Source organism: Watersipora subatra, chromosome 7 (genome assembly GCF_963576615.1).
Source record: "Watersipora subatra chromosome 7, tzWatSuba1.1, whole genome shotgun sequence".
NCBI lineage: Eukaryota > Metazoa > Bryozoa > Gymnolaemata > Cheilostomatida > Watersiporidae > Watersipora > Watersipora subatra.
The window spans coordinates 9,696,490-9,717,389 of record NC_088714.1 but is presented as its reverse complement, the minus strand read 5'-3'; the positions used below and the strand labels follow the sequence as shown (position 1 = coordinate 9,717,389).

General features: G+C 34.3%; 1 protein-coding gene across 1 annotated transcript; it reads right to left on the bottom strand.

Annotated features, from left to right (window-relative positions):
• Positions 1-901: 901 nt before the first annotated feature.
• LOC137400399 (receptor-type tyrosine-protein phosphatase epsilon-like) lies at positions 902-19,120 on the bottom strand. The gene is made up of 15 exons (XM_068086728.1): positions 19,060-19,120; positions 18,676-18,758; positions 17,509-17,545; positions 16,452-16,549; positions 15,619-15,744; positions 14,882-15,033; positions 13,963-14,098; positions 13,453-13,587; positions 10,618-10,714; positions 9,022-9,086; positions 7,704-7,826; positions 7,184-7,306; positions 5,563-5,705; positions 4,236-4,371; positions 902-1,042 (listed from the first exon to the last, which is right to left on the bottom strand). Exons 1-15 carry the CDS (start codon positions 19,118-19,120, stop codon positions 902-904), a joined length of 1,656 nt encoding a protein of 551 aa, XP_067942829.1.
• Between the last annotated feature and the right edge of the window lie 1,780 nt (positions 19,121-20,900).

The window sequence follows — 20,900 nt, the reverse complement described above, 5'->3', positions numbered from 1 at the left end:
GATGTTCTTGCATCCAACATGCATGTTAAAGCTGCCTCTGCCATGAACCTGAGATTTAAGACATTGAAGTTTATACCAAAGGAAGATTGACAAACTGTGGGTAGCTCCATACTTAACAAGGTTAAGGAAGAAGATACCAGTCAGTCTTCAACTAGCTTTGATGAGCGTCCCATTAAAAGAAGTCCATACCAATACTGTTCTAGTGAAGACGAAGACAGTGAGAATGAAGTTACAAGCACTTCAATACATAAAGAACTACAAAACTACGGGCATGGTACCACAGCTGATGATGATGTTGACCCACTAGTTTGGTGAAAAGACCGATCATCTGCATATCCTAGGCTTGGTAGGTTGGTGAGAAAATACCTATGTACCACTGCAACTACTGTCCCCTGTGAGTGGCTATTTCCCAAAGCTAGCAACATTGTATGTAGGAAGAGGGCATCTTTCCATTCGGATAATGTAAATAAACTGTGTAGCCTGTGTTGTAGACTTTCATCAACAATTTTCATGCACATAAAATGTTTTACATTGTAACTTCTATACATTGTACATCCTGTACTCCAGTAAATCCTGTACATCACTGTACTCCTGTTAACCATAAATATTTCAAATATAATAAATTTACACGCAGCGGCATTATTTGTTTTAAAATATGCAGGTTTTAGAGAGATTAATTCTAAGATTAATTGAAGATTAACTGGCTCTGGCCAGTTATTAATCGCGATTTGTTTTTATAATCACTGTGCAGCTATAATATATATATACATGCATATATATATATATATATATATATATATATATATATATATATATATATATATATATATGTATGTATATATATATATATTTTTATAGCTACATATGTACAAACATCTTCACAGACCACTTACCTATTAACTCAGTTGCTTTTGTGGTTGTTAGCGGCCTGTATTCCCTGGTTGCAAGTTGAGGCGACAAATGTTGGGCGACTAGTTATGAACCCCTGAAAGTTTGGGGTTGGTTTAAGCCCCCAACGGGGTTGGGGCAGCGGCCCTAAGCTCTAGACCATTTAATCAACAACAATCCTCAAAGTATGCATAAATGCAATCAATTGTGAGCATCAAAATTTAGATAAATATATTATTTATGGTTCATGGAAAACGAAACATTTTTTTGTTCAACGAACGATAATAAAATTATGATATAAAACTCAAGACACTACAGATTTCTGTAAGGGACGTTGACAGAACAAGAGCTATTACTTATTTATTGCAACAGCTCTTGTTCTGTCAATGTGTCCATGGCAGAATTTTTTCATATTTGAATCTGTATCCATGTCAACATCTTTATATACGTGTATGTGTGATATTAAAAGATTATTCAGACGAGCCGGCGCCATAGCGCTCCTCATCGATGTTTTGATTCAGTTACCTTACAATCAAGAAAATGCAAGTTTGGGGGTCTTCTTTACACCCCCACTATTAGCAATAAAGTTCAGTTTCCAAGTCTTAACACAGTCTAACAAGATCACTCATTTGAGGAGATCATCACAAAGACAATATAGAACACTAGTTGCTAGTACTGTAATATAGTTGTTGAAAATTCCAAGTGAGTGAGTTTATAATGCAATTCGTAGTACTTAGCCGCCAAAAAATCACTAAAAAGTTGGGGCGGCTCAGCCGGCCAGCCGTTTCAGTGAATACGAGTCTGGTTGTTAAGGAAAGCAAAGGGTATGAAGTTGGTTCAAAAATGGCTCAACCATACATGCATCATAAAAATGTTTGAAGCCATTTTAGCTCCAACACACTTTCCATCCCGTTCTAAACAATGTAGAGATATTTAAGTAACAAATACGTTTAGCAGCAATAACATAACCAGAAAACTTTCTTCATAAAGTGAATTGAAGCAGACATATTGCAAAATTGCTAATGCACAATAGACCACAAATTAAACTTCATTCATATACATCAATCGGCAACTTAGCAAGCCTGTCTTACCAGCATCGTAATGACACTCCGATTTGCAGTGGGTAAAAATAGAGGCAGTTACCTGCATTTGAGTGAATAATGATAGCATAAAATAATGTTCTCTATATATTATAAACATAAGTAGAACACAATAGACAGTTTATGCCTAAAAACCCTAATATAAATCATTGCCTGACATGAAAGTTTGGCCACTTTGATATGACCGATAACGCAGATAGCACAATATAGTCTATGTACATACATAAAGACTCTAAAAACACTCTAGAGGGTATCTAGAGTCTCTAGAGACTAGACTTTTAGCACTTTTTAGATCACTGTCTCAGCGGTTTCCCTAATAAACCATAGTAAGGTACATGAGAGGAGTGATGCACTTTGTGTTTCCAATTAATGTTCCGCAGGCTAAATTTTTGTTCAATATTAGCCGATTTGGTCAACCCAAAGTTTTAGAATTCAACCGTAGAAATGTTAAAAATTTAGATAGAGCATTACAATTTGCTGCAGAAACTCTTTAACATGAACTCTTGGTCAATGGTATAAGAAGAATCTCATCCCTGATCAGGCTGAGTATCACGTCTAGTCTACATACTTTTCATCACAGGAACCGTAATCTTATTGCAGTATTTGTTTGACCTGCACTGAACCAGCATTTAATAATAAACAATAAAGATTGTATGTCGCTTCAATGGTGCCCAATCATTTGCTTTTTGGTGACAAAGTATTTGTTGTGAAATTGGTATTCACACACGGATCGCTATCATTCATATTTACATAGCAGTGATTGATACAGCCAAACTATAGAAATAGAAATAAATTTGCAATTATATTTTAGTAGCTGGAACTAATATGATAGCAAAACATTCATGATATAAATACTGTTGCAAGAGTTTGTGTTCTAACAGAAGATTGTACTGCAGTATAAGATTTCTAACGATTTATCCAATACATAAAAACAGTTATGATGGAGGAAGGAAGATGTGTTCATCAGGCTAGCATGAAGATGAGACAGTATTGCAGGCAACAATTGCTTAGCTCTGCTTCAATAGATGGTAGTGGAGTTTTGCAGTTGGTTCCCAAATTTCTTTAAGAAGCTCCAAGCATTTAGCAGTTTACTATTTAAATAAAACTGTAGTAAATATAAAATATGTAAAGTTTGTGGAAAGGATTATCAGCTAAAAAATATTGGCTTCAATGTTGAAAAGAAATTAAAGAATTCCTACCAGTGTATAGCAACACAATTTCTGTGGTGTTAGCTTTAGGCAGCTGCAGCCACTAAGATATAATTAAAGGTAACACTATAAATATTAAATAATCAAACATAAATTTGTCAGAAAAAAATTATATAATTCATAAGCATTAAAAAGTTTCAGAATAGAACATCTAAAATATATTTTTGTCACTGTATAACTTGAGGCGAGTCACTCACACATATGCGATACACCGAGCACCCAGTCGCTGGTTTATCTAAAATTGGCGTATTCAGAGAAGCTTTCTGCATAAGCACTCAGGACCTGATAGATGAACTCATATTGCTTCTACAATACACAAAGAAATGTAGCAGTAGATCTGTTGTGACAACTCACACACACACTCTTTTAGATAAGCCGTTAGTTTGTTTTTGAGAATAGATAAAATTACATACTAGCATTAAAACTCTCAAGTCGGTTTCCTAAAGACATAATTGCCGGACAACCATAATACTAAGATGATTTTGCTAATGGATTGAGTTAACAAAAATGTGAAAATTGTTAGCTGTTTGGTTAAAACGAACTCTTTTTGAAAAAAAACTTTGGAGTACTGAGTTGATGATCAAAACAGTCATGAGTATATACGTATCAAAAACATATAACTATGTCACAAAATAGTATGGTCAGTTAACAATAGTTCTAATGGCTTAAAAGTAGTTGTTGTTTTCTGTAGTTACTTCTAAAGCAAAATGTAGTGGCACACTATTTAATCTGACAATTTCATGTTCATAACTAAAATACAAAAAATTACAGTTTAGTTTTTTTCCAAAACTTGTTCGCATAAAATATATTATTCAAAGAATTGGTGTTAAAATTAACCTCTTTTTAAATAACGATAGCAAACGTTGTGTTTCTTTTATTACGCCCTTCAACATTTGAAGTTATGTATGTTAAATTCTTCAATTTTAGTTTTGTTCCATATTGGCATACTCTCTAAGCTTTCAACATGCATAGTGGATAGTTGGTATAGTCTGTGATCCTAAAGTAAGAACTTGTTTATGTAGAAAATTGTAGAACATACAAAGTAGGGAATGAACTGAGGCCGTCGGTGCTTGGCCATCACCACAGGGTTATAGACGTCAGCCTCTTGCTCAGCTTTGAGTTTCTCAATGGCGTTATAAGAGATGATAAAGGTGCCACATCGAGTTGCCCCATTGCTGCAAATATAACCTCATGGCTTTAAACGTTTACCACCAAATTTGACACACACTACCTGGTCATGGGTGACAAGTTATAAGTTGACTCTTATTGAGTGACATCTTATCATGCATATGATGTAAATTTAGTTCTAATTGAATTTGAGATTGTTCAATCGATTGCTGAACAATACAGCCAATCGAGTACAAGCTGAACTCCAGCATAACAAAAAACAAAAAAATTTGCTTTGAACTCCAGCAAATTATCTAGAATGTAGCTAAAAAAGAAAGGCCTATTGGCTTTAATTAAAGTATATATTCTTATAGCAATTTATTCATTCCAGATTTTCTTGTAAAAATATTTGATTTACAAGGGATTGTAACATTTTTGCTTTGAGTTTGAGCAAGCAGTAGCTTTACCCAATAGTTTGCTATTTATTAACACAGAACCCTACAGCTTTTTGTTTTGCAATTGCTCCGGTTTAATTTGGGAATGTTACCCAACTATTAATTTTTTCAAGTCAAAATAACCCGTCCCAACTTGTTCGAGTTTTAAAGGTCTTATATCATCTGTGGTTGTTGATTTACCAAATAGGGATTTCGAAGAGAATCTAAATCAAACTGTGTCAATAATGACAGGAGTTTTGATCAAAGGACCTTATAGCAAAGTTCATATGACAGTTAGAAATTGGGCTTAGAGGACTCTTCGCCAAATACGCTTGAAGGATTTTACGGCCACTAAAGGATAAGCCGAAAGTATAGTAACAGCATGTTTATTGGGTAAAAGGTTTTACTACAAAACATAAATAAAATACTTAAATAATGCGCACAATTACTTAATTTTAATGTAAGTAGGTAAAAAAGCTAAGCATAGCAAATAAAAGTTGTTCAAAGGTTGTCAGCAAATATATTCAAAAAAATGAAATTTTCACATGACTCGATTATAAAGTGAAATTTTGTTATCAATATTTGATGGTTCCTTTATAAAAATTCCTTCAATTTATTATTTCAAACTGTCTAAATTTCAGATAGAACTGTTTTTAGTAATCGTACTTCCCCAGAGTAAACTTACTAATGCTACACTTCTTTGATGAAAGACTACTGAGGTAAATGCTTAGTTGGTCACATGACCTGCTGTCGAATGCATGACAGTGAACCCTCCATCAGCCAAAGGTCTGGGTATACTGTCAGTGTAGTAAAATTATAACATACTTGCAAGTGATGCAGACTCTGTTGTTCCCTGTTTGCTGTTGTTTTTTCTCAAGAATACCTTGTAATTGGATAATAGTCTCAGTAGAAGGTATGTCCGTCTCCCATTCCGTGGCAACAATAATCTGAACGCTTGCTGCCTTCATCTGCAACTCACAAAAACATAACTGTTAGCTTCATAGTATTACAAAAAAAGTTAGTCTAGCCAACAGGAATAGAAAAAACTAGAAAGATTAATCAACATTATAGCGATATCCGTATACACAAAGTTGCACTATGCACAAAAACGACAATCGTGAACCAGCAAAATATGAGAAGTTTGGTTGAAAATGGTTGGAACATAAAATTATTGCGGGATAAATAAGGTCATTTTTGTTTTACTATAGGCGAAAATGGATCACTTTTTAATGTTTTACTGACTATAGGTTGAGCTACGCATATTAAAGGTTGACTTGCAACAAAATTCACATTACCGTTATTTGATATGAAAAGATTCACCATGTCTTACTCTGTGGTGTTGTAGGTGCAAAATATGTGGAAAGGTGATTACAAGCTCTTAAAAGCTCAAAAACGAACAGAAAATCGCAGCCACACGAGACCGCCGTAGTTTGGATTCCCTTTCCAAAACGGCTCAAATGTTATATAGTTGTAAAATATGGTTTCTGTTTACACTTCCTTGCAAGCTTACTCATCGAAATATTTTCACAAATATACTTCACGCATTCAGTAAAACTATGTCTATTGTTCCTACGTGTCTATTTTATCATCATTATAATGCTGTCACTTTTAGAAATGATATCTTATAACTTACCGTAAAATTCATTTAATTTTTTAGCCTTTGCTTGAAGGAGTACACGTCATTGTCTGATAATCATGACGAGCCTGTTGGTCACTTGTGATAATCGAAAAGTGCTGCAGAAATTATTTGCGAAGTATTGGGTCACATGATCAGATTACGACTTGACGATTAGACCAGGCCGAAACAAAACTGTAAAGTAGCGAGCATCTATATTTGATAGGGGGGTCTTCGGTAAAACCCGAAGTGTTTGTCATAAACTAGTACTACGATAAGTTTTATATTGAGCTTTGTATTGGCCTTTCAATTCACGTGAGAACATACGTGACAAGACGATAACCAAATTTCGTGGCTACGTCATCGAAATAAAGAGATTCCAATCTACGGCGGCTGTTCGTTTTTGAGCTTTTATAAGCTTGTAATCACATTTCCACATATTTGGCACTTACAACACAACAGAGTGAGACATGGTGAATCTTTTGATACCAAATAACTGTAATGTGAATTTTGTTGCAAGTCAACCTTTAAGCAAAGGATATCTGGATAACTTTTGGTTGTTTTTGAAGCTATAATGTCTTTCCATAAAAGAGAGTGCATTTATTTATGACAATGTGTGTATTTGGACTGCATATATTTACAATATGCAAAGCATTCCCAGAAAACATAATTGTAGCCACTTTTTCAGAAAACTTAGTCTTTGGAGTTGTCTATACAGTTTCAATGTTTACTTCATCTCACATGCCACTCATTTCAATCACTTCACCTTCAGCGGTGATGATCGGTTGAAAACTACAAACTGATAGAATACAATCGGCAGGGATGACTTACATTCTCAGGTTCGACTCTCAGAGAGACCTCTGTAGTCTGGCCAGACTGTTCAGTGCTGATACGGGAGATGGTATATGGTTTCACAACCAGACTCTCACCATCTTTCCTTGGATAAAATGGTACCTAAATACAACAAGAGCAATCAGATGAGCATCTATTTTATCAAGCTTTTTCTTAAAGGTAGCATGGCAGCAGAGTTTTTGTTTTCCACAAATAATTAATTTTTGATTACTGTGCAGATATAGAAAACATTTAGAACAAGTCTTCTTTCATATTTATAGTTTTAAGACATTCAACCTTCATTCTTGGAGTGCAGTCAACTTGAATGCATCATAGCATTCACAATCACCCTCTATTTTAATATCTCACTCAAAACATGCAAGACACTGCTATCTGCCTTCAGGCTATCTAAATAATGTTCTATTCTCTGCGCATCCACAACCTAGCGTATAAAGTGTTACTTCTGCGCCTTTGAGTAAGAACTACGACATCCAGTTGGTATTGTTTTACAAATTCCTACCTGCGCTCCTTCAAGCTGAGCTATCACATTTATATTTTGGTCAAGAACCATTTTCCAAAAGTCAGCCACGGTGTTAGAGAGAGGCAGCTGGGTAGCAATCCAATGATTCTTTTCTCTATGAGCCTGAAAAGTAGTTTTAATTGAAGTTTTAATTTGTGACCGAAGAATGGATTTTGCTCTTGCAATTATCTTTTTGGTGCTATTTGTCCCCCTTACACACGCATACATTCCTCTTAAAGCTGTAAAGAAGGAAAGTTTCAATCTTCAAGGCTAAGTTATAGCTCATAGAATACTTGAGCAAAGAAATACGTTCATGTGGTACAAATGGGCATTTTTATATTTCTACTTTTCGCGAAAGCCCGGTTGTTCTGCATTTACTGGCAGCACTACCAAACCAGCTAGTTCATAACAGTTATTACTCTAGCATCAATCTTAAACAGTGTCAGCTTGTGGCAATAGTTTAAGCATATTATTGACTATCAGCTTATAGCCTTATACGTAAGCATGTTCCTGTAAGCGGTTCTAGACAGTCTTATATACATGACTTTTATGTTTTAAGCTAATATACTGTAGTAGTTATGTTAAAGTTTGAATAAGAGGTATCGAGAGTAAAATTTTATTTCAAAAGACAAGATTTTTCTACACTTGTGAAAAAAATAAATTGTTGATTAACTCATTGCAAGTTTATTGTTATTGAGTAGTTATAAAGATTAAAGATAAAGTAGTTATAAAGATAGATAGTTATGTAGATAAAATAGTGAGCAGTAAGATGGAACGGTTATTAAAAGTAATCAGACTTGAGTGCTCTCACATGTTGTGCTATAAATAGGATGACACTTTTGTTTTTAGCAACAAGTAGATCAACAATGTGGAATGCAAACTTTGCTGATCAAGATAACTTGCTTTGCTTAGCCATCTTGAACAAACAACTTTTTAAGCAGTTTGGAAAAATGTTTTTGGTTAAATACGACATTAAAATAATTGATTGGGAAATGAAATTTTTTCCTGTAACAGAAGACGTTATTGACAACAAATAGTCAATTTTCTATGGCAATATGGAATTGTACTGCGAGTAGCAAAAGCCTTATAATTGTGGCTGTAAAGAGGAAGGAAGTAGTTATCAGTTCAATGTGTATATAACTCCCCGTGAAACCACAATTTATCTTATTAGTTCTAAATACTGCCTAAGGCTATACGTTTGATTCAAAATCAAAACAAAGACTATTATGTTGTATATTGCAAGTGGTTCAGCACTGTTCACATAACAATCATTTATATATTGTTAAAAATGTTAATTATACTCGTAAAGAATACTCACATCAACGAGGACAGCATTGATATAGCTGTCACCTCCATCTCCAAGGAACAAACTGCTATGTGAAGCTACAATGTGCAGTCATTACAGTTAAACATCAAGATACGTGTGAGTAAGTATAGATAGAGACAAATATTTCTCTGCATAACCTCGAATTTTTGAATAAAGCCTCTACTTGCTTACTGAAACCGCGGCTTATTTGTGATCAACACTCCAACACGCTTGTAGAACTTGGTTAGGTGTTCTCAAGTTCACAGAAATAAATACAGAGACATCTGACCAATCTTTTTCATATGGAGTGAATGAGCATTGTATAATTGAGTAAAAGTTAGTGTAGATTTAATCACTTGTCTGCAGCATAAAAGTTAAATATTTAACTGGTATTTCAGAAAGTACCTTAAAACCTGCCATTTCTATCAGATTATTGGATTATATTTCTTCAATGAGCAGACAGAACAATCAATACCCACTTTTACTCTATCAAACTGCAGTTTGGCTATCTGTATCATCTACGATAAAGGAGAAACCGCAAAACATCTTCAAACTAAAACCGCTTTACGAAACACTATTGTTTTTAACAGCCTTACAAGAACTGTTCAGATGCTGTGTTATAAAAAAGCATATATTTTATTAACTGTTAACCAAGTGACATGAGTTTACCTTTAAATCCAGATGTTTTCATACTAAAGTTTCAATATTGATTTGCACTCACAATTTACACAAACCAACTGATAAGCCAATTAGACACAAACCTGCTTGTTGAGGTCAACATTTCTTTTCATTATTGATTTACACTTTTAATTTGCATATAAACTACTGTAACTGGCAGACCTTGTTAGACAACAATATACATGTTTAAGTCAGCATACATATATGTATGCTGACTTAAACATGTCAGAGGGTATATATACTCTCTGACTGCTGCTAAAGGTATATATATATCTCCAAACTCGTCGACACAAAACCATGAAAACAATTAAATTCATCAGCATCTTTAGCTCAATCCTTTTTGAGCAGGAGTAAAAGGTAGTTTTACCATGAAAACTTATAATTAGCTGAAAAGAAGAGTGGGAGTAGCCCTTGTTCAAAGAAGTAATTCAATTGCTTCTGCATCACGAGAAGCTTCATTTTGCCTCTTCTCTGACATCACTCTAGACTAGGTTTTACGAAGTTGCTTTGCTCTGAAGTTGCGGGTGTGTGCTTCACTCTTTCACATGTTTAAATGAATACACTCAACAATAGGTATTACATACCACTTGACACTCTGTCATGTAATGTTTGGCACTAAATAACAAATGATAGGTGATACCTGTCGCTACATGGTGAAATAACTACATAGCCTTTTGCACTACACAGTGCTTGTCGAAGTATGCCATTTGAAATTGTCATTAGCACATAAAATTATACAGCGTCTGGGACTACATTCAGTCAAGATATACATAGCAAGCAACACTACATGACACCTGGCACTATGGAGCACCGGACATGACATAATGTTTCATATCATATTAGACCCAACACTACCTACTTCCTGGCAGTACACAATACTTGACAGTATTTATACCTTGGTACTTCATAACACTTTGCACAACATAATACCTGGCAATATTTCAGAGAATCTATTCTTCTCTCTGTTTTCTGGCTCTTTTCCCGCACTGCAGTCAAACTTGGCCAATTCCACTCTTTGTTCAATGTGCTACAGTAGCAAAAAAAATCTTTTGCGGAGCAAAATCAATAACTTTTCATCCAATAACCTCTGTAAAAGATTTTTTCATATTTGGCTAGACTGGCTATATCTAAAGTTTAAAGCTTTGATACCCAATAAACAACTGAAAACAGCTCCAAAAGAAGAAAGATCGATTGAACTGATAGCAAGTTCACACCACTGCTAGCTTGGTGACATGACAAACACTAACAAAGAGTAATTTCACTAGATATTTACTGCAGAGAGAACAAATAATGACAGCTACTGTGTATCATCCCTCAATTTAGAACCATTACTTAACTGTTATGTAGACATATAACCCTTTTGTTTTGTTTACACTTGGCATCGCTACATGTAGAGTAATGTAATGGTGTTTGACAACCTTGAAATTTACTGTTGTAGAACTAGTCAACTCAATACTGCATACACTGATTTTATTCAAAATCCAAGCTCTATTAAATTGGACGACTTGATTTTCAGAAAAATTTCCTAAACTTCGTCCTGAACTTTAGTAATGGAACTACAGAAGATAATCAAACAGCATATAATTCTAAAGTGAACTATTGCTTTCAAATAGGTGTCATGATCATGAAAATAAAGCGGCATGATGGGTCAAAAATACTATTCAGAACACCGCTTTTAATCAATCCTTTTCACCCATATAGACAATCATGCAGCTAAGCAACTTTAGAGCACCACCAGCTTACTTAAGCTTAGGTGGGACCTAGCTGAAGTTATCACAGACTAAAAGATAACTGAACTGTTTGCTAATGCTTTCTAAATAGATAAGCTAGTGAGAAAGTTCTTTGTTACATAGCTCGGGTTGGTGATATACCAAAGGTTAGCTCAAGGGCGTGTGTGGTAAAGGATTGATTAGAAACCAGTTTTATTTCATGAGCGGCAAGAATGATGTCATATTCTTGTACACAATGTCAAGGACTTTTAACCCTTTGGCAAATATCCAATAGGTATTATACCTCCTTCTAACTAAAGTCAAAGCAGTCAATTTTTATTGAGAAACTACACAGATCTATGCAATTAAAAACAGCTAGCTACCTTTTTTGAAACCCTAGTCAAACTAGAGAAGGATTTCATTTCTTGATTCCTTATAAACATTGAAACAACCAAATTGAGTTGCCTGCACTTTTTAGCTAAACTACTTGGTATGTCCATTCATTGGAAAATTTACTGCAATAAACCTGCTGATAAGCAACTATGGGAATCTTATAAACTGCAGTGAAGCCAAGCATTGAACCTTTAAAATCTAGCTATCACTATCAACAAGTGATACAACAAATTTATACCTTCTGTTTGTTGTTTCTGCTCCTATCAATCTGTGCAATAATAATAAACGTGCACTTTTGGTGCTTTCAGCATGCTGTACCACTGATATCAGAAAAAATTGATTATCAGTTTTCATCGCCACCATTCATTATCTTTTTATGGTGTCTAGCGACAAAGTGGCATCAGCTACCACATGAAAACAGCCTGAATAAAAGGTAAAAGGTGGCTGGCCTCAACATGTGTACTGGATGGATAACACCAGATTAAAAACGTTGAATATTCTTAATCTGCCTTGCAGTCATGAGCTAATAGTGGGACAAGGAGTTGACAAGCAGAAAGTATAAGAATTATCAGAAAAGTTAATACTTTAAGTCAACCTTTTGGACTGGGAAGAGGCTGAACAGAATCAACCAACAAAGAGCATCCATTAGCAAAATAATCGTATGCACTATTATGATATAAAATTGTATTATTAGCATTATTATTATTGTGTTCCCTATTATTATTGTGTACCTTATTATTATATATCATTATACTATTATTATCATTATTATTGTGTACCCTATTATTATATAACATTTTACTGTTATTATCATTATTATTGTGTACCCTATTATTATATAACATTATATTAATATTATCATTATTATTATTGTGTACCCTATTATTATATATCATTATACTATTATTATCATTATTATTGTGTACCCTGTTATTATACAGCAGTATACTATTATTATCATCATTATTGTGTTCCCTATTATTATAAAGCAATGTATTATTATTATCATTATTATTGTGGACCCTGTTATTATATAGCATTACATTATTAACTTTATTATTATGTACCTCTTTATTATATACCATTATATTATTAACCTTATTACCATGTACCACATTATTATATAACATATTATTAACTTTATCATTGCATACCCTATTATAATATAGCATTATATTGTTATTAACATTATAATTTTGTACCTTATTATGGTCTACTGATTCAGACAATCATACACAGTGTAGGGTACAGTATGATAAGATTTCAATATGATGAATAACAATTTCCAACTTGTTTCTTCACGTATGTGAAATAGTTGACTACACAGTGCCATCTCTTTGACTATCTGTGCTTTGTTTCGTTAGCTATAAACATTGCTGTTTGACAGAGGGTGGTTCTGGAGAAAGTTTCAAGTTTTAGAAACCAGTAAGTTACTCATGAAAGAGCCTAAATCTGCCACTCTTTAAATGCACAAACGGCCATCCAATGTAGCGAAAGTATTGGCAAGAAAGTCCAATGTTGTCTCAGTAAAGACAATTTGCCTTATCCTAATCTTTGCATATCTCCTAAAGCTTGGCTTATCTCCTAAAGCTTGGCTTATATCTTAATGCTTGGCTTGTCTCCTAAAGCTCGGACATCTATTATCACACATATTATTACTTACCAGAAACTCTTCAGCAATGACATCTTGTCCCGCTTTTTTGCTGGTCAATTTGCTTTCAAGGTCAGCAGCTGGGCAGACAAATTGGGAGGTAATCAGGAACTCTACCACTGCCTTATATAAGAAATGATACTGGTCCTACAATATGAATGACTTTATGTGAAGTACACCATAAATACCATGTTAGCTTCTTTTACCTTTTGAGGTGATAGCTTAAAAAATGGTCTTGCAAGTGTGTTCTTCGAAGCTACCAACATTTGTTGTCTTGTGATACTGATTTCAAATTTAATTATGCAACAGTCGCATGTATCAGAGGTAAATGTCATCTTGTGAGCTTTAATCTTACCATTTAAGATACATGTATTGACATAGGATAATCACATTTTTTTCAACTCAGGCATGTAGTAAATTAGCCAGTTGAGAATAAGTTTTTACAATCTTTTTGAGTGCTTCAACAAGAAAAGTACAACAGCTACAACAAGGTCATTTCTTGGTCAAGTATTAGTTGCCTACCACTGTCTGAATCATGCATGGACGTCGAGCTCTCATTTCTTTAACAAAGCTGAATGCATTAACAGCCTTCTCTGCTGCCACTTGCCGCAGGAGTGTATCCATTGATATATAGGTCCCTGTACGTCCCACACCGGCACTGTGTAAAGTTGCATTAAATGTTAGCACGTTGAAAATGGTGGAAATCTTTTAAGAAAGCCTTGCGTTGAATTATTTTGTAGTAGATACATTTGGCCTCGATATTGCCTAAATATTTGAACAGAGGAAAACTAATAACATAACAGATATGTAAAAGGACTGTAACATCACCAACTATTCAAAAGATACTCTTCTTAGAGCCAAACTTTGCAACTTTGGGTCAAAGGTAATGAGTAGTACATCGACAAGGTATGATTAGCCAGAATCAGTTCATAGCACTTCAACTGTGATAACTTTAATTCAAAACTAAGATTGTTTTATATTTAAAAATAAAAAACACTAGAGTTCTAAATTAGGATTAAAAATGTTTTAACCAAAGATGTTTTAGAAATACAATTATTTATGTTACAAAATGCAACAGGTCTATTCTGCTCGGCTAATACCAGTATTTTTACAGCTTGAATAAGCATTTTTTTAAATTTACATAATTTTTTTCTTCTGAAAACCTTATAAGTGCTTTTTTGCATCACCTCCCTTCTTAGTCTTTCTTTCTTAGCCCTCCTTTTCCTACCCGTTGTTTACAACCTCTCCTTTTCAAGACTTACCTTACCAATTGTCCATGATAAACCCTCTCTTACTAACCCTTCCTTATAAGGCTTTTCTTGCACTCTCTTCCTCACTCATCATCACATATAAAACCTATTTGATAATTATTTCTCAAAACTAAATTCATTTTTGGCAGTTGTGGTTAGGTCTAGACTGAAACACAGGAAAAAATTTTCACCTGCAGTGTACGAGCCTCAATGAGTCCTTCTGGCGGAATGTGAAAGCCTGGATCTTAGAGAAAAAAGTCACATAGGGACCAATGTCATTAGGTACTCCGTGGTCTGGCCAGGTCAAGTAGTTGAAATGCTTGATGTTTCGAGTTTGACCATCCTAAAAACAACCGAAAGTGATATCAGTTTGCATATTTGACATCTGTTACATAGATAAAAGCCACCGATGCTTGTGAGTGAAAATTTAGCCAGAAATGTTAAATGTCTATATGGAGTTTGATAGGCCGGGTGGAATAAAGGTTTTAAGGCTAAATATTGTTAGGACAAACTTATAAAGTCTTACTCTCAAAGCCTAAGTAAATAACCAAAAACTTTAATAGATAGAATGAAGGCACTTTAGCTTTACCATGAATAAACAGTATTCGTGCAAATAACACCCTTGTGACAGATAAAGTTGGTGTGGTTGGATTACACTTATATTGGCATCCTTCAGCGTGTTGTAGCTTGTTATTAATACCACTATTATTGCTCATACGCTAATTATGTGAGCAACAACCACCTTTTTGCTTTTTTAAAAAGTTACTGAAATCATTTAATCTGACTTCATGATCAAATGTTTTGCAGTTAAGAATGATTGATAAGGATCTTCTCAATATTCTCTGTTGCATAATTCTTGAGAAAATGTACACTTAAAAATGAACTTCAAAAAGTAATTTGTATAGAGAAGACAGGTCTTATCTCACACCTTTGTAACTTGAAATGTTCTGACAGTAAAATCAGCCCAAACTTCTGGAGAAGTCTGTGTTACTTCTATATCTCTAAATGTCATCACGTCTCCTGGGTCATCTGGCCAATATTGTACGCACTTTACCTGGAACATATACACTATATACAGCTTCAAACATAATAGAGCTGCCAATTTTGTAGCTCAATTAAGAGGTTAGCTAAAATACATGTATATACTCTATGTAAAATATATACCATAAAAAATGTATAATGCTTTCAAGGTCAGCGCACCCTTTACGATATCGGTCAGTAAATTTCGACAGCATCTATGAATATGTTATCAAGTCATGAATTCTATTCGCCATTCAATCAATGTATCCTTATCTTGGCACATCGACTAAACCTGTTTTTATCAGTTTAAGATAACATATGTGATGGTTTGCTCACAGTACATGTATGTGTAGTAGCTGTATACATATGCAGAAGCAATTCTGTACTTAAAAATTTAAAAAGTTTTTAAATTTGCAGGATTAACTTTTAGTCTAGCTGATAGTGTTTGAATTCTGCACGATGGTGTTTTGATCGGCCACTCTTTGGGTAATAAAAATTTCGACCTCATCTTGAACATTACACAATCATTAAAAATACTAAAAATGAAAGTGTGACTAATCACACAATCTTACTAGTCACACAAACATCTGCATAAAAACTTATAATAAAAACACTGAAATGTCTCACTCATACCCTACAAGTAATGTACAATCAACAGCTTTAGGTTATATGTGCAATAAATAAAAAATATAAAACCTACACACATGCAACAAATAATAATTTCAATACTGTAAGTCCTACCCTTCCATATTCTATGGCACCTGTCACCATGACTATCACTCTGATCTTTTGCTGCCAGATCATAAGCCAGAAATCATCTACAGTTGTCTCAGTGGGTCCTGTAACAGTTTAAATACTGAATATTATTTGATCTTTTCAAAGCTGATACCAGCTCAAACTCTAAATTGTCATGATTGAATATCAGTTGGTTTCCTTGAAACGAAGATTTAAACTAATCTCTAAGTTTTAAAGGTTTGATCGAATAAACTTTCAAAACTCAAGAAATCAATAGAAATGCCATTAAAAATTAATCAAACTTCATGAGCTAAAAAGCTCTAAAATATATCTATTAGGAGGAAATTGCATCCTAATCACTAGCATTATAGCATAGCACGAAAGTAGCTGTAGGTTTCAGCACCAATTAGTCAAAGAAAAACTAAATCTACTCTTTATAGACTGTCTATGATAGATGTCCAAACAACTATAAACAAGCTCGTAGATCAAGTCTAGCCTTTAAAACTTTAAATTGATCTGACAACATACAATCTACTGAAGCTTCAAAACACAAACACTTATCAATTTTAAAAATTTCTATTAAAATACTTTCATCTGTCAATAATTGTACCACATATATTTATCAACTTCCTCTAATGCTCTAACATCATTATGTAACCAAACTCTTAAATCTCTCCTAATTGTTAAAAGCAGTCGCAGGTAATGTAGCCATAGTCTCTGTAATCAGTGCTTGGTGTGGTGTTCTAAGAATATTTGAAAGTCTATCAGTAAACATATAAAACAAACAAGATAACGGTATAATCACTAATGGCTATTGACAATAAGCATTCTCCTCAACCCCCTGCTGTGCCTACAGAATTTACATCCTTACAAACAAACGCCCATAAAACTACACCTAAGAACATATGATCTATGATACTGAACATGCAGTAACTGCTTTAAGACAAGCTAAAAAATAGGAATCGCATTGGTGAGCAATTTGGTTTGAAATGCAAGATGATAGTTACAAGTGCAAGATTAACTGCCTGCGTGCCTCGATAATTAGCAGAAAATTTGCTCTCACCTTGCGCTGCGATATACGTGATCTCCTTCTTATAGCCCTACACAAACAGTCGGTAGGAATTATAATGTTGAGGGAGGACTACTACTGTATATTACAATGAGGCATACTGATAACTTACGCTAGACCAACCGCAGCTATGGTAAAACATTCCACACTAATAATATCCTAGGATAATTTTATAACCATGTCACTGCAATGAAATGGGTTTTCTACAAGTTTCTGATTTCCGTCAAAAGCAGCTGTTCTCATGTATGATATAAATGAGTGAGCATTGCTAACAACCTCTGCTGAGACATATTTTTGAGACAATCAGAGAATTTAAGGTGAAATAAGTAGCTGAATTAAGTTAAATTTTCTATTTTTTACAAATTTGTGGAAACTAAAGTTGAAAAATATATGTAATACACGCGTCTCATTTTGAGCTTAAGAATGGCCTGTAAATGCTCGAACTCACACTTCTTACCCCGCCTTTTTTTGGGTTGTTAGTTCAGAGTATTATGAACTGAAAAGTTTACAAGAGGTCAAGACAGTTTTACCTAATTCATCTTCAATACTCTTTCAGTTGTCAACCAGTAGTCAATATAATATCAACTAAACTATATTGTTTGTTAGCTTAGTCTATCAGAATGAGAAATAATAAAAATTAAAATATTTTATTTTTTATTTTATTATTGCACAAGCAATTCTTGGTTAAGGCATTTTTCCAATCCAATTTTTCCTGTAGCACAGACGATAACAAACTATTTTTGGTCTAGAGCTATTTGTAAGTCAGCAAAGTTGCAGAGCTTAGTCGATGTCTTCAAACTTAGCAGCTCATCAGTTGGTAAACCAATACCTAAACTTATAGCCCTTCCTTAAACGTTGATGCACCTTATATTGCACGTTAATTTCACTTATATTTCTAGCAGAATTAATTGGAAAACTATAATAAGACAATAAACAAAGCTAGTTGCTAGTACAACTCAGTGGTGGTCTTAACGCAGACCGTGAACAGCTGTTCACTAAACCTTTAACAAACACTAGCGTAGATTTGGTACATTAGTTAACAAGTATTGATTAAACTGGGACAATAACAGTAAACCTAAAACAACGAAACTGGACTTGAGGAACAGTTTTTTTAACTGACAATAAGAACACATTGCAGTAATTATAAAACAGACGACACACCTGAATGTATGAAGCATTGATATAGTCCGTAGATCTCTTGCTGGCAGCATGATCAGGCTTCAGCTTAACTCTGTAACTATCAGCTTAAAAAGAGAAAATACTAGTTCTTAGATAAATAAAAACATTAATTCTAGCTCAACTGCTTGTATAAAAATTAGGTGATACATTAGTAACAGCCCATATGCGAAACAAACAAGTGGTACATACATAATGAAAATTTACGGAGGACGAATGCACTTTAGCTTGTCTAAAGATTCGCAAACATATGTCAAATAATCAAAGTATGACTACCATTGGCCTACTCAAGTAAACTTGAATCAATCATAAATTTTTCTGATAATTTTGAGCCAATATTTTCCTGCTTTAAACTATTCAAATACTAACCTGGATAAAGCCCCTTATAACGACTCTTTCCCCTGTTCTCTGCTAGCAGTGCAGCATCCATAACTGGTTTAGGCAAGGCCTCCAGCATCTAAAAAACAGCGTAGTACAAACCAAGCCGGTATGATCAATCTTGCCTGCCTAAATCTGCCAGAGACAAAAAAACTACACATTGACTTATCTTGCCAAGGTTTGAAAGACTTGAGAGGGTCAATGACTAAAAAGAAACCAACTTTACACATTGGCTGGCCTAAGTTAGGAAATTAAAACAGTTCCAACGTAAGGCATTGCCAGGCTAAAATGCCTCACATGCTAGTACGGCCCAACAATTTTTGAGAGAAATTTGTGAGCAAGGCAGCTTTACCAGTTCGTAGACACTTCAGTTGCTTACTTAGTAACGTACAATTGCCTTACATACAATACCTGGAGCAAATGCTGTAAATAATAAGTACTGCGAGTATTATAAGTACTGTAAGTACTTACAGTGACTACTGTAAGTACTTGCCTTGACAACTCTAAGTATGCACAGTTACAATACTTGATCCGTAGTAAGAAGATTAATAATATCTTGCGATATTATTTGAAAATTAACATTATCCAAAGAAAACAAAGGCATCTATCTCTTCACACTTACGATGTGAAAGCAACGTCAGGAAACAAATATCTGCATGCTTTTACAATGAAGGGTTTTCAGGTAAAATTATAAGGTTAGGTGCTTTATCTTACCTTAAGCAGACATAAAATAGGTAAAAGAGAGAATGATGCCTTGCTATGTTAAATAAAAATCAGCATTAGTCAAGTTAGACAAAACGAAGCGCCTCTACAAAACAGTCCAACTACAGAACTAAAGGAAAGTGTAGATGGACCAGCCTAATATACAGACGGATTGATTTTTAAATAGCTGAATATATACTCTTCACAGAGCCCTCTATTTGAAGTACGTCTCTAACGAATACTTTAAAAGCTAAGTTCTAATGACTACATAGTTACTAAGCATTGCAGTGTATATCTTTTCAAATATGGATAGGAGCAATGTTGCTTTGAAATACATAGTTTTGTGTTCTGGACATTCAGAACACTGTTAATTTGAACTGTTTTTTTGCCCAACGGCTACCGAAACGGTTGTTATGGCTTTAGAAAATCACTTTATTCAAAGCCATAGAGCTAAACTTCATCTTTTCGTAATTCATAATCGTCGTTATTACCACCATCGGCAAAATATTTTTGTCAACGACTTTTCTAAAGGTTTGGTGAAATTTTATTTATACTGCTATACGATGAATAGCACGGGCTAGCCGGGTCACGCATGCAAGGATTTTCGCCACGCACATACAAAACAAAAATCGCATGTTGTTTTTGTTTTGTATGTGTGTGGCGAAAATCCTTTAGTGCGTGGCGTAACCCAGCTAGCTCGTGATGAATAGTTTTCCGACGTTGATTCCATGTTGAATCAACGTTGGAATATTGAATGTTTAAAACGTCTTAAAAATTGTTGTAATTAAATGTATACGTTGTCTTAGCTACAAAACACTATTCATCGTTTGACCTAAACACAGAATACGTGTGTACATTCAATAAGTATCTATTAAAAAAGTGTGAGTGATATAGAATGTACGTAAAACCTCGTAAAACTTCTAATTGAACTGCCTCGGAGTGTTGCTCTTAACGAATCCCAGATAAAGTAAGGAAATCTTTGCATAAACTTCAAGAAAAAACGGCAAAATTGATCGTGGGTAAACCCCCCCCAAAAAAAAGTCTTTTTTTTTAGCATTTCAACAACGATCAAATTTTGCCAATGTCAATCTAAAAAACGTCCTGGCAATAACATCACCTCAAACAATGAA